Source organism: Parus major, chromosome 22 (genome assembly GCF_001522545.3).
Source record: "Parus major isolate Abel chromosome 22, Parus_major1.1, whole genome shotgun sequence".
NCBI classification, from domain to species: domain Eukaryota; kingdom Metazoa; phylum Chordata; class Aves; order Passeriformes; family Paridae; genus Parus; species Parus major.
Window position 1 is genome coordinate 3,966,659 of NC_031790.1, and position 14,970 is coordinate 3,981,628.

General features: G+C 48.9%; 1 protein-coding gene across 2 annotated transcripts in view; it reads right to left on the reverse strand.

Moving 5' to 3' along the window:
• ZMAT4 (zinc finger matrin-type 4) overlaps positions 1-14,970 on the reverse strand; it is a 47,114-nt gene that overhangs the window by 5,720 nt on the left and 26,424 nt on the right. The window contains exons 4-6 of one of the 2 annotated variants that reach the window (XM_015648718.1): positions 10,883-11,039; positions 5,409-5,633; positions 82-178 (exon numbers count right to left, since the gene is read on the reverse strand). In XM_015648718.1, the coding sequence (XP_015504204.1) occupies positions 82-178; positions 5,409-5,633; positions 10,883-11,039 (479 nt within the window). The remainder of the gene's footprint in view (positions 1-81; positions 179-5,408; positions 5,634-10,882; positions 11,040-14,970) is intronic. The other variant, XM_019008817.1, reaches the window with a different exon arrangement.

Genomic DNA, 14,970 nt, shown 5'->3' on the forward strand with positions numbered 1-14,970 from the left:
GGAGCACTGTCACTGTCACTGAGCTCTCCACCTGGGCAGGCACAGACTGACTGCAGCCCACTGGAGAACAACAATACTCACTTGGTCTGGTGTTTGGAGCCCTTCAGGTGTGCGTGGTACTGCTCTATGGAGTTCAGGGTGACGTTGCAGATGTTGCAGGTGTAGCTGCGCTTCAGGCCTGTGAAGAAAACCCAGAGTTAATTATCCCTTGGCTCTGGCTGTGCTGCACCGTGGGGCCGAGGGAAGCACTCTTGTGCCTGGGCCAGGGGCTATTCTGAGTCAAAATGGAGCTAGAAAGTACAAACAAGGGAAAATGACTGAAGAAAGGGGGAGAAATAGAAAAAAACAAAAGCAGTAACCTATGCTCCAAGCAAACTTCTAGTTAATTAGAAGGTCCTTGGACCCCACATTTCATTTCCAGTTCCACAGAGATTTCTCTTTACAGCGACCCACCTATTTATTTTCCCAGGCCAGGGTACCCAAGCATTAGAGAAACCTAAAGGAATATTTTTAGAAGTGAGCAGAAGAAAGGCAGGTTCAAAGGTTAATCCCTCCTGAGAGTGTGGTGCATCTCTCCTGTGCCCTCCTCAGGGCATCATCGCTGTGCTCACACTAACAAGCACTCAAGGCACCATTTATCCCTCCAGTTTTTGGTGGTGATCACAATTCAGAGCAATTCCCTGTTAGTACATTCAGCAGCCAGATCACTTAGGAACTCTCTTTTCCCCAGAGGGATCCACTCTGATTTATCCCCCAGAGTGAACCAGACAGATGCTGACAGCCTCTGGCTGGAGGTGAAGGCTGGCAGACTGCAGGGGCACCAGGCAGCCACCCAGAGCCACAGCAGGAGCTCTCACCTGCTGAATTCTCGTGGCTGCAGTACAGACAGTCCCCAGTGGAACCAAGGGCTCTGTTTAAAAACACTGGAGGCCATGGGGCTCCTGCAGGGACTGCTCTGCTCCTCAGGAAAAGTTCTAATGCTCCTTGGAATAGTCTCTTCTGGCTTTCTACAGTATTATTTCTTTGCCAAAATTGTTAAAACAACATATTTAGAACAAATAATGTGTGGCATTCTCAAATTTGATCAGTGCATGCTCACCATAATTAACTGCACAGGTAATAAGCACACTGACTCCTCCCCAGCTGAACCTACAGGCTCTCAAAAAATCCCTTGTCTTGTTTTGCACCCTAGACACCAGCTACACCAACAGCTCCATTTTTCCCAAATGCTTCATAATATCTCTCATTCAGGAATTTGGCACAACATGAAAATCATCTTTAAATAATATTTCAAAATCATTCAGATGAGTGCTTGAAAACAACAAGCCAGAAACTGCAGAGGTATTTAAGTAGTTTCTGTATTTCTGTATCATGACGTGGCACAGAACAGAAATCCGTTTGCAAATGTGCATTTGGATTTTCTCCCTGCAGAATTTATTCTTGATGGAGCAGTGAGGGTTTTATAGTCACACACTTTGTCCATTGCTGGCAGCTCCTGTTTCCTTCATTAAACCAACAGGCAGCAGAAGCCAGAAGAATCCACCAGAGTGCAGGTGAAGGAATGGGAAGGGCAGTGCGTGGCACGGGGTGTCAGCACCCTGAGAACCTGGGCCCCACCAGCATCTCCACATGGCAGAGTGGGACTGGGCAACTAAGAAACAGGTAATACTTGAATTTAAGGTAATAAGGTTCTGCTGCTCAGCCAATTTAGCAGCAAGTTAACAGCAGCCTCAGTGAATCTTAATTACTGGTGTAGGTGGAAACGCCTTCAGTGAATGCAGCTCCTAAGAGGGGATGATGATTTTCTCCCTCAGCATGTCAAGGCTACTCACAGAGATGAACCAGGGGGAACCCTGCTCCCCTTCCCTGTGTTCTGTGCAGGGAACTCAGTGCTGCTCCCAGCTCTTCCCACAGGCTGCAAGATGCAGCCACACACTGGGCTGATTCCATCAACTGGGATGGAGACTGAGAGAGGGAACCAGCCTAAAATCAACAGCAGGATAAGAGCACAGGCAATAATCACTTCCATGATATAAAAATGACCAGAGTTTGCCCTCACTGGAGCTCATCAGAGCTGTTACTTGGCTGAAACTAGTTCCATAAAACTCCCCAGGCAGTGTGCTGGGGATCACAGGCCAGCAGTGATGGGGAGGTGGTCCCAGCCTGAGCAGTCCACACTGGCAGCTGCTGGGCTCTGGCTGTGTTCACATCCCCTTTTGCATCCTCAAGGCACATCAGCATTGCCTCCCCTGCAGCGTGACATGCATTCATGTAAAATTGAATGTCCTCCTATCCCCATTAAATAAAATATTAACAAGTTAAGTTATTAATGTCATCCTGCATAAAATGCATTAAAACCCATTCCAGGGGAGTTCTTGTTAAACTGATTCTTACTAACCACAAGTGACAGCACAGAATGAGAAGTATTTATAAGGCATACAAAGAAATTATGAGCTGAGATGAAAAAGGAATCACAGCTCTTTGCCTGATTCTGGAAGAAAGCACCTGTGGCATCAATTTATCTGAGAACACAAAGGCTCCAGGTGACATCATCTCTGTGCCCTTGTCCCCCTGGACTGCAGAGGCTCCTGTGTTTTGTTTTAGGGATTCAGAGCACCTGTTGCAGGGTTTGGCTCGGCCCCAGCAGCAGGCAGAGCCCACCTGCCTCAGAGTGGGAACCAGAGCAGGGCCACGGGGGATGGAATGTCTGCCATCCTGTCTGATGTTCATCAGACATGAACCAAAACTGGGGAGATGGCACTTGATGGGGGAAACTTGACATTCCTCCTCCCTGTGTGTGTTACAGGCTGGGGAGGGTGAGAGCATCAGACACAGCCACATCTGCCTCCCACTGAGCACTTCCACTCCACTTGAGCTGCTGAACAGGCACAAGCTGCCAGAGCAAAGCCTGCAACAGGGGGGTTGGCACCCACCAGGTTTTGTCTTCCTATGATCTGTGCCAGGGTGCAGGGGCAGCCAGGGGAGGCAGCTCTGCAGGGAAAAAACCTCCCAATTTCTTCCTCTTTCAGGGCATGTTCCCTGGGATTCCAGGGGTTCCAGGTCAGCCACAGAACAAGGTGGGTCCCAAAGCAGCTCTGTGCCTTGGCTGGAAAGCCACACAGAACTGCTGAGAGTGGGCTGGACCCTGCACTCTGTCTGGCCAAGGAAAAGGGATCTTTGTGCCTGTGCTGCAGCTTTAACTCAACACAGACTGCAGAAACAATGCTCATTTCTGCTTTTTCTCCCCCCTCTCCTCATTCTTATTTCTGAGAAGAAAATAAGACTTCAAAAATTGCAGGATGAGCACTTGGTGAGAAGAATCAATGTTTTTGTTTCCTATAAATATCAATTGTCCAAAAATATATCTCTATTCTTATTTCTCCAAATATACACTCATATTTATCAATAAATATTTTATTACAGCCATTATCAAAACATCAAAGGCTGCTGAAATGTTGTACTTCAACTGACACTGCCTGTTCCAGGCTCATACAATGCATCAAATGTTCATCTCCCACACTAGTCAAAATAGAATTAATATTTAAGCTGTGATGGGAGAAGCCACTGGGGATGCAGAGGAAGGAGATGACTTTGTAATCCAGGGAAAACTGAGGCAGCAAAGACAGCGTGGAGCAGGAGAATGTGGGGATGTTGTCCCCAGCACAGCCATGTCCTGCTGCCACTGTTTCCTTGTAGGTGGATGTGATGTTACCTGCCAGGGGAGGCTGTTTGCTCGGGCACGAGCTGGGCATCATTCTGTGCTGGCCACTGCAGAGACTGTTCTCAACACCTCTAAAGATCTGCTCTAATCCTGCAGCTAAATGCCTCCAGGAGAGCATCTCTAGGTGGACACAGATGGGCAGGAGCTCATGCCCTAGTCAGAAAAACGGAGAAGGTTTCCCAGCTTGGTGCTCAGCCTCCTCGGCTGTCTCCTCGTTGGTGCTGTGGAGCACTGGGCACTGCAGGCTGAACCCCTGGAACAGCACCCTGAAGCTGAGAACCAGAGAACACAGCTGCTGCCCTAGAGCAGGCACAGATACAGCCTGCACACAGCTCTGCTGTCCCCTCTCCTGCCACCCACAGACACTGCCAGGGCACACTGCACCCCATGCAAACCCCAACCAGGCACTGCACCAACGTCAGGGTAAAAACCAGCAGCTGGTGAGGCTGTGAAGGCCTCCAATTTCAACTCTCCCAGGAGCTAAATGAATAAAACACTTCCCAATTGATTTATTTACAGTCAATGACATCCTCAGCCACTCCTGAGCTTGGCACAGTTCAAAGCACTGAGCTCTGAGCATGTTATTGCCCCAGGTTTTGTTCCCACGTATTTCCAGCAGCGGGCAGTGACTCAGCCAACATGAATCATTGATGGCACCGTGAGTCACACTAGGTAGCACAGGAGGATCAAGATAACCATTACAAGGTTTATGGGAGATCAAGAAATGCCAAATATACTGTACAGTCATTAGAATATAAAGAAAAATTATTTCATTTAGCAAGGAAGAAAACCTTGCTTGTATATCAAAATGTTATTGCAAAGCCTCACTGGCAAACCAAAGCTCCCCCACAGAGCTCTGGATCAAACCTGTTGTTCTTGCTCAGCTGCCTCACTCAGGTCCCTGTGTGCACATGGGATGGTAACCCAGACCATGGAGACAAAAGGCTCGTGCCTCTCTTGTGCCTGCAGCTCAAACAGCTTCTTGTCCAGATTCAGTTCTGGACACATCCCCAGCTGGCACAAACTGCACCTCTCCACCACAAGCTCAGGAGGGCCTGGGGATGCTGGGGGGCTCCAGCTGCTGAGTGCTGGCCTGGCTGTGGCTGTGCTCTGCTCAGGGGTGGATCCCAGGGGGGTGCAAGCCCAGGGCACAGCTCCCACAGGGACCCTGCAGGCACCAGAGCTCTCCCTGTGGGGCCACCATGGATGGATTGACGGACAGATGAAGAAAGGCTGCTCTCCCTTCAACAAGAACACAAAAACCTTGTGTTTAACATCCCTGTGGCAAATGCTCAGCTCCTGTTGCTGCTGCTGACCCAGGGCAGCATTTTACAAACACTAATTATATCATGGGAGACAGTTGTCCTGCTCTCCATCAGGGAGATGTAGGGAGTGCTCTGCCTCCAGCAACATCCCTGCACTTCTGCATGGGGCTGTAACACGCTCTCCTCTCCCAGGGACAGGCCACACTCGCTCAGGGACAGGTGTGTGCACTAATGGAAAGGACTATTTTAGGAGGAGGCAGAAGAGGAAAAAACTGCAGGCTGGCATTTGGGAGCAGGGGATGTTTTTACAGAGCTGGGAAGCTCATAAAGCAGTACCAGCACCTCAGGCTCCCTGCACCACCGGTGGCTGCGGTGGGCACAGGGTCCCACGGGGTCCCTGCTCTCCGTGGCAGGTCTCTCACCTCGCAGCTCCCCCAGGTCCAGGGTCTTGCCCAGCTGCTCCAGGAGGTCGGCCCTGGCCGCGTTCTTCTTGTGCTTTTTGCCGTCGTAGTGCTGCTGAGCCATCAGGGGGTTGTTGAACCAGGCGGCGCAGAGCTGGCAGTACCTGTCCGAGTCCCTGCGCTGCGGCGGCGGCGGCACCGCGCCGCTGGCCGGGTGCGGAGCCTTCAGGGAGCCCAAAGCAGCTTCTGGAAAAGGGAACGTTCACAGGTGAGCTCTGCCAGGCTCGTGCTGCCTGAGCAACTCCAGACTCTGCCACAGATCCCCCGTCACACACGGGGAGGAGAAGCTGCAGTTACAGCGTCCCCGTGGATATTTGGGATGGTGCTGCTTGGAAAGCTACCATTTCTCATTAAAAAAAGCATCATGAAAGGACAGCCCAGCACTGCTACACAGCTTTCTGCATTTCCCTAACTGGGGAGAGAGGATGCTCTCAGTGCAGTTACACGTCCTATCACTGATCTGACTAAATTTGCTAAAGTTATCCTGCTTGAATTGCTACTCCCAGGAAAAATCCTCAGTGGAGAATAAATACACCATGCAGAGCCATCTCCTTCTCAGGATAGAGACATATTTATCACCATTTCAGGATTTTTATTTTGCAATTTATTTGGCCTCAGAAGGAAAGGGGAAAGCCATAGTCATTGCAAACTGTCACAGATGAAAAATAAATAATGGTCAGTCCCATCCTTCAAAGACCTTCACATTGTGAACTGTCAGGTACCAACAACACACGACCTTAATTTAATTCTGCTTTCCCTCAGATTCATCAAAAGCTCATCCAGGAACATAAACACAACCCCCAGATCATTCCAAAAAAAAGTGAGTGATTAGTCTTTATATATGGAATGCACTTTGCTCAACAGAGTTTCCCAACTTCATACAATACAAGTCACAAACCCAAAAAAAGAGTTTGAAGTAAAATAAAGTTCAGGTAACACAGGGATGCAAAAATATACAATGACTAGCACTTAATTATCACACCTCATTCAAAAATTCCCTTTTATGTGGCTTTCCTTTTCTTTTCTTTTCCACATGAAATGTCTGCTCTTTAAATAATTAACAACCTGCTCTCTCCATGGTACTGGAACAGACACTTTTGGAGGTAGCAAGAGGTGTGTGGTGGCTGTCTATGATGGGGAGATGATCCATCTGAGCCCTGATGAGCACACAGGGCAGCAAATGCCAAACCCACCTCAGTGGCTGACACCAGGAACAGCAGCAGAGGGATATATTTAGATATATAATTATGCCTGGAGCCCGCTGTGATTGATCCCATGGCTGGAGAAAGTTAATATTGTTATAAATCTTCTGCTGACCTGCTCAGTTAAGGGACAGCCTTCAAGGAAATTCTATCTTACATATAACATTACTTACAACCTTATCAATTTACAGGGGTTTATAACCTTCTATTGTTTTTGATGATGACTGCCAAGGTATCAGAGTTCCAGAAGTGATGACGCTGCCTCTGAAGAGCTGCTCCAGGCGGGGCCAGGCAGGGTCTGGCTGGATTTTGCTCCTAAAAAAAAGTCTTTTCTATGGTTCCAGCAGGAGAGACACAGCCCAGCCCCTCCAAGGTGCATGCAGCAGAACTGCCAGTGTGAGCAAAGAGCAAAGCCAGCACAGTCACCAGGAAGAAAATCAGGGAATTGCAGTATTTCCCGTTCAAACAGGGGTTACACACACTTTGCACGTGCTTGACTCATGAAAAGCAAGCACAGCTTGCTTCCTGCAAATGTGTTCCTGCAGTCCCCAAGGAGCCTCCCTGCAGGAAGGGGTCCATGCCCAGAGCCCAGAGGTGCCACACAGACTTGGGACAGCCCTGGTGATGCCAGGGGGACCCAGCCCTCTGCAGCAGCCCAGGACAGGGCTGAGTCCAGGGAAGCAGACTGAGCTAGAGATGTTGGGAGCATTATAAACAACCAGCAATTTCGGCAGCCCAGGGGCTCTGCCACAGATCTGACTTGCTGTTCCACAAGCCCCAGGCTCCAAAGTTAAATCTATCCAATCTTTTGGCCAGCTTTCTCCTTGTTTCTATGCATGCTGCTGCCGGAGGGGGACCAGGGAGGCTGAAGCTCGCAGAGCTGGTGATGTCCACAGGAGTTACATCTCCTGCTCACTAAGGAACCCTGACAGAATCATCTCTGCTCTCGGGCACTGGCCAGCCCAGCAGCCCCATGGCTGCTCCTCTGAGCCCCTCTCCACGAGGCTGGTGGCTCCAAAACACCAAAACACCAGGCAGGAGGGAGGCTGCCAGGGGGGCTGGCACCAGAGCCCCCCATGCCCACCCCAGCCCTGCCCCAAGCCCACACCCACACCTGGCTGTGCTCAGACTGGGGGCTACAGCTCCACAGCAGAGACCCCCTGCCTGCATCACATGGGGGCTGCCCCGAGCAAGCATTTCCTCTTAGCACACACAGTACTAATATTTTAGTAATATTTTCTTTAAAGTCACATTCCTCAAGTCCCACTGACAACCCCCACCAGTCCTAAGGTGTGCAGAGCCCAGCCTGGCAATTAACAAAAACATCCCAAGTCTACCAAATTCTCCCAAAGAGAAAGAGATGAAAGTTGACTTCTCCACAAATGTGAATTTATCATTTTGATATGCACTACATAACTGCTACAGAACAGCAAATGCCATCATTCCCCAAGCAGAGACATGAAAATTAATAATAAACACTCGCGAAACGTCAAAAGTTAAAAATGTTTCTCCATCTAAAACACAAACATAAAAGCTGCGAGTTTGACTATTTCAAGTATTTCAAAATGCTAAATAGCTCATGACAGTCAGCCTTACGTTCCCTTTCGCTGTGGGAGGGAAGTGAGAAAGTCTTACTTTGCTGCAAGAGGCAAAATACAAAGTTAGAAACACTTTAGCACTCCGGCAATGAACTAATGTTTGACTTCTTTCTCACATCCAAAGCTTTTTATTCCAAGCTGGATTTAAATGGCACCCAACTTTTTCCATTGGCACACTCCAGAAACTCAGAATGAGGACAAGAAAGTAAGTGAGCCACAACAAGGGGGCACTGGGAAAGTCGGTTTTCAGCAGAAGAAATCCCAGGAATCTTGGACTAAAGACTCCAGCTGCTGCTGGCCAGATCCTAGCACCCAAACCAAAAAGCCATTTACTCAGTCCCTTTTGATGTTCCACAGCCAGGGCCACTGCCACTTCCCTGGATGGATGCCTGCAGGTCCCCACACTCGGACTGACAAAGACAGCAGCGATTTCCCCCACAGTTCTTTGGTTTGGAACTCATGCTGATGATGGGATGCAAGCTGACAGAGGATGTTGGAAATGACTAGAGGAATTAGTCAGCAATAGTGGTGACATGAAGCCTCTGAGGGCTACAGCCTTGTAGAGCAGAGCAACAGCAAAGATCCCAACTATCTCACTGTCATGATGAGACATGGTTTTTGTGAGAAACCCGACTGTCAGGCCACTTCTTCTCCTGAAAGCACCGGCAGAGAATGGGACATCTGTGTTCCATCTGGATGGTAACCATGAAGGAGAACGTGGCTCTCTGTGAGGGGGTCTAAGAATAGATATGCTTTTCTTTGGGATTGATGAGACAGAAACCCCAGAATATCCTCCCAAGGAGCATCCAGCACGCTCAGGGCTGTGCTTGGTTGGTTCTCAGGACCCATGAGCAGTGGAGTCTCTGCAGCTCCCTCTGAGAGACTTAATGATCCCTGGTGAAAGCCACAGAGGACTGGGACAAAAATCCAGTGAAAACTGCTGGGTGACTGGAGGAAGGCCAGAAAAATGCTATGTCCAAAGGGCATATTTCTGAGAACTGCTGGAGAGCAAGGAGGTGCTTATTAATGTATTCCTGAGCTCAGCTTCATCTTCCACATCAAGTGTCTGTAAGAGCTGATGAGACCTCGAGCTGCTCCCTCCCAGTGATTAGGATGGCTGAAGAGCCAGTTACTCCAGAGCACTCACTTAGAGCCTTGGAGGCTGATCTAGATGATTAAAAAGTGATTTAAAACCTCAATGCAAGGCTGCAGCTCTTAGCAAGCCCAAAGGCTGAAGGGTGAATCCAAATTGTCAACTTACATGGGAATATTCTGAGATCCAGCCCTCCTGTGAACATCAGCTCCCCTGGACTCCACCAGGGATCCAGGGTTTGTGGCAGGAGCTTTGTGTGAGAGGAGAAGCTGCTGGCAGGCTGCACATGAGGGATGGGGCTCAAGCTCTAATGTAAGCTCTGGACAAATGACCAGCGAGGCTGAGCCCCTGCTGCTCTCAGTGCCCTTGCAGCTGTGTGCCAGCTGCACAGAACAGCCTCAGGAACCCCACACACTCAGGTGTGAGTGGCTGTGGTAGCTCCAGTGAGAGCTTTCCCCCTGGCTGGCCCAGGGGTGGCTCCCCAGCTTGCCATGGCTTCCCCTTCGCCTCCCCCAGGACACACTGGTGCGTGGCCAGTTAAACTGGGCAAATCCCCCTGACACATTCCCCACATTCCCTCAGGCAAAGGGGCCTCCCAAGCTCACTCTGGAAAAGGATAAATCATATTCTTTGTACCAGTATCTACAGTCTTTGAAGTTAAAAAGGCAAGCAAACCACACACACAGAGTGCCAGCCTCCATTATCTGATCACATCTAGGATTTACATGCTAGGCAGGGTCCAGTACACACAGCTCCATTTGTATTTTGCTGAAGGAAGTGCCACTGGCAGCAATTCTGGGTCACATCTGTCTGCAGGACCTCAGCCCAGCAATCCTTCCTAGAGAAAGGTGAGTGCTTTGTTCAAGCATTTTCTGCTCCGACAACCACAGAAGACTTTCTTTTCACAGATTATTAGTGGTTTTCAGGGACTTTATGGTTAAGCAAACAATAAGATGGTTAAATTGTCCAATTTCAACATTTGACTTTTTAAATGTGAAAGTTAATAGGCTGCATCACTAGAATCACTCTGGAGGAAAGCACAAAACCCACATGGGCAAAAATCAAGAGACAATCAATCCAAGGGTTTTTAAAGCCTGAATTTCCCTCTGTGGTAAGAGCAGATGATGTTCTGTACTGTATAGTAACACCAAAGGTTTATTAAGCATATTAGCTGAACTGATAATTAAACTGCTGATAATTAAAGCCAGGCTTGGCTATCTGCACCCAGTGGAGACATTGTCTTCCACTGAGAAAACACTCTGGAGCTGTGGAACTGGAGATAGGGCTCTGGCATCAGGGCCAGTCCCAGCTGATAAACCCCTAATCTACATAAACAAAGCAGACAATAATGAGCATCAGGAATTTTTAAAGGTTGTTATGACAGCAACACAAATGAATAGCTGCTTCTGCCAGCTACCACTCCTCAGCTCTGCAGGTTGTACCCATTTCCTTTCCTGCATTTCCACCAAGCCCCCTCGACACCGTGAGCCCACACCACTCTGCACCAGCCCCTCCTGCTCCACTCACTGCCTCTGCACCTACCTGTGGCCTTTAATGCTGGTTGTTCCCCTAGCAACAGTTTTAACCTTTTGGCATGGATTTTCCCTTGGTAATGCGATTCTGCCACCACTGCTGAGGTAAAGGACATGTTACATAGTGTGCAGCATTTGTTCTTATCCACTGAGTCACCATCACTGCCCTGGGTGGAGACAAAAACACAGACAAAAAAGAGGTGTGTAAGCCCACTAAGCACAGTCACAGAGACAGAAGAGAACAGGAGGGAGGAATCTAGGTTGTTTTGGCAAAGCCATGGCTGCCAAGGGGCTTCCCTTCCTCATCTCCTCCAGCCTCGCTCCTGCCTTGTCCCAGCCCTGTCCAACCTCCAACTCCCCAGCACCCCCAGCCCAGCCTGCTCTGGGAGCACAGACCACAGCTAGAGGTGGCAAGAGGTGTGTGGTGCCTGTCACTGTGTCCCTTGTGGCCCTGGAGCTCGGGGCACATCCCTCAGCCTCCCTTCTCTCAGACTTCTTGCTGTTCTTGCCTGAGGAATCACACAGACCCAGAGCTTTCCCTGCCATCCAACACTGATGCTTCCTCCTGATGAACTTTTTTAAGAGACCCCAAAACATCTGGGGGGACCCAACTGGGGGGCACAACCCTCTCTGCAGGTGGGAGAAACAAATGAACGGTCTGAAATCACACAGCTCCCTCCAACCCAACACAGAGTGGACAGCTGACCCACCACTGAAGGACATCTTTTCCCCCCCCAAAAAACACTTTTAGAAAAATGACTGATTTTCATCACTTTTTTGTTGTTGATAACTGTAAATCAAACCTTAGGGAGGAATCTCAAGAGGTGATTAGTACTGTTCTGAGTGTAATTTGCACTTCTTTTAAATAGCTTTCTCTCAAGATATTTTATGTCTTCAAAGGGAAATCACTTGAAAGTTAAGAGCAGAGTAGAAAATTTCCAGTATCTATTGATCATCAGTGGCAACACATAAAGAGCCTCCAACAGAGCTCGTTTGAAAAGCTGATACACTTCGGTGTTAATGCACCAGGGTCTCTTCCTCTGCCAGGGCTGCTCTTCAGTGACATTTTTTCCTTTTCAACCTACTTTCTCAGCTAGACTGCAATTAAAAATAAAAAATTAAAACCCCCTCCAAGAGCCCACAGTACCTCATGTAGGGCTCAGGGTGCCATTTATGGTGACCCACAGTTCACTGTGCAGCTCACCTGGGTTCACCCAAGTCTCTGGGCAGGTACCTTGATGTGTGGGTAGAGTTCAGCCACCAGCAGGAGAGGGGTGTCCCCAAACTCTTGGTGGGTCTATGAGCCCCTCTGCACACAAATGACAGACCTCTGCCCCCTAACAGCCAGTTTTCTACTCCAAGTGCTATTAGTTGTAAGTGGGATCCACGAGGTATTTGGGCTCTGCCATTTTTAAGCATTTACCCAGGTCTGGATCATCCCTTAGCAGCATCACCTCCCTCCCCTCCTCCACCAACCAAAGCCCTGCACAGAGCCAGTGCTCTAGGCTGATCCAGCCCTGAAGGGTAATTATACCTTCTCATTTGTCAGGGGCTGTTTTACCTGAAACCAGAGAGGCCAGGGGAAGCCAATCTGGGTCCTTTGCTGAAAGCTGCTGTGCTGACAGGATTGTGCAGGTGGTGAAATCACACTGCTGCTCAGCCACTGCCTCAGCTGGGGCACAGGGCTCTGCACAGGGCACTGCTCCCTGGGGATGTCCTGACCCACCCAGCCCTCCTTCAGCACGGTCCAGCTCCCAGGGTTTAAACAATGAACAGGCACTAACAGCTCTGCTGAGCTCCTGTCAATCCACTGCCAGCTCTGGAACCCTGTGCTCCCAGACCCAGCCAAGGAATATTTCTACATTTTGTTTCTGCAGCTTTCTCCAGCCAACCCCACCTTGCAAACCTTCTCTACACTGCAGCACAGAACTTCCTACAAACTCCAGCACTGGCTTGCAGTTCAAGCATCCATCTCCCAGCACTGACATCCCCACTCTTCCCCCACCCCCAGTGTACCGAGCCAGCCTCATTTCTAGGGCTTCTTTTTGTAATATGAGAAGCTTCAGCCTTGTATATCCAACAGAATTAACTTCAGTTATTTGGCTGCCTGTTAACAAGCTGCTAAAAGGCATAATCCTCACACAGGCACCTGCAGGCCTCTGCTGGATGTTCCTTAAGCAATCCACAGGAAAAGTAAGGATTTTTATTCCACAGATACAAATCTGCTGTCTTCATTTTCCAAGTTTTAATAAGAAAAAAAGATTATACAAACTCTAGAACACAGCAGCATAAACCACAGCATTAAAGTGGTGCAAAGTAACTTTTAAATTTGAATTAATTTTTGGTGCATGAAGGTGCTGCTGTTAAAGAGCTGCTTTCTGTGCTGCTCCATAGGAAATTCAGGCCATTTCCATTCTGGAGTCTGTTTTTGTCATGGTACCAGCAAAGAGCAAGCACCAGTTCATGAATGGTCAAGACATGAGGTTTTCCCCTCCTCCACACTAAATTAAAGCACTAATGAAGAGCACAACAATCGAGTTGTTATCCACTGGAAGCCTTCTGCTTCCCACTCCAAAGGGTAATGGGTGTTAGAGTTTTTGCTATCCTCAAACAACAACCAACCCCTTCCTCCACCTCACAAAAAGGTCAGGCAGCAAATGCTGTTTCCAGTCCCACTGCAGCGAGCATCCCCAGCAGCAGCCACCTCTCCTCCTCCTCCTCCTCCTCCTCCTGCTGCTGCTGCCTGGCAGAAGGACCAGGTGTCAGTTCTGTGGTCAGCACAACACAAACCCAGCATGTTACACTTCTGATGGAAAAAGGCTGATATTCCTGTTTAGTTACAGATACTTCAACACAAATTCAGTAGTTTTTCACAGATTGTTTCTAATACTCATTAAAGTCACTGTGCCAGGGCCTGAGTGACACTGCTCAGATTGGGCAGTGCACTCATGTAGATAGTAGGGATGTTACTGTGCAGCACTACAGATGTCCTAAATAGTTCTGTTCTCTCTAAATGCAAAGGCTTGTATAATATCTGATCAGCAACAGGCCTACTTTGAGCTGTAAATGTTGGCAGATTTTCCCTGTTATATTTTTATAACACAAATAATTTTAGAATTTAGGTCTGGCCTAGCCTGGCATTCACCTAGAACATGAGGACACGTTAATCCACCCCCACTAGGGCTGCCCTTGGCAAAAGCATCAGCAAACATAGAATTACATTCCTTCTCCATTTGCCTTTCACAAAAGCAGTGGGAAATAGTTCAACTTTGACTTATTTGAGTCTGATTGGCTCTCTGTTCTCCATATCCCATGCTGAGGTGCACATGCAGTGTGTGGCTCCTCGTTGGATGTAACCAAACTCCTTAGAGGAGCCTGTTCCCTGTCTGTGTGCACCTGTCCATTGCACTGCCCACACTGGCATTAATAACTCAATAAAATCACTGCAAGATCCTGCTGTGGAGGGGCAGATTGCATCTGCAATTGGCCTGTGTGCAACAGAGAAGTTCACTAGTGTTTTAATTACTATGTAAATGAGCTTCCAGATTCCTTGGGCAAAACTTGTGTGCTTCTCCCTTTAATTACAAGATATCACACTGAATACCAATAGCACTCAGCCCCAGTCACACTGAACTGGTTGGGATGCTGTGTGCTGGGAACCTCGCTACAGCTCTCCCACAGCCCCAGAATGTGGGAAGGAGCTGAATTAATAATTCCCCATGAAGCTATCTCTTAAAAATTCCTTCTATCTATTGCCTGACAAATGGCTGTGAGCTGGTTCAATTCCTCACCTTCATTTGTTTATTTGAACACAGCTGAGGAAGCCAATGACCAATCTTTAAATTGGCAGACTGAGAGCAAACATGGGTGAGGAGCCTTTGGATAAAGCACATCAACCCCCAGAACGAGTCCCCAGAGCCCTGGGGAGGTGACCCTGCTCCTGGGGACCTCTTGCTCATGCCAGGGGTTTCCAGCCAGGACACTGCGGGCACCCCTGGTGTCCTGCATGGCAGGTGTGCCTAGCCCTGCTCTGTACCTGGCACCACACACCAGGTGTGCCTAGCCCTGCTCTGTACCTGGCACCACACACCAGGTGTG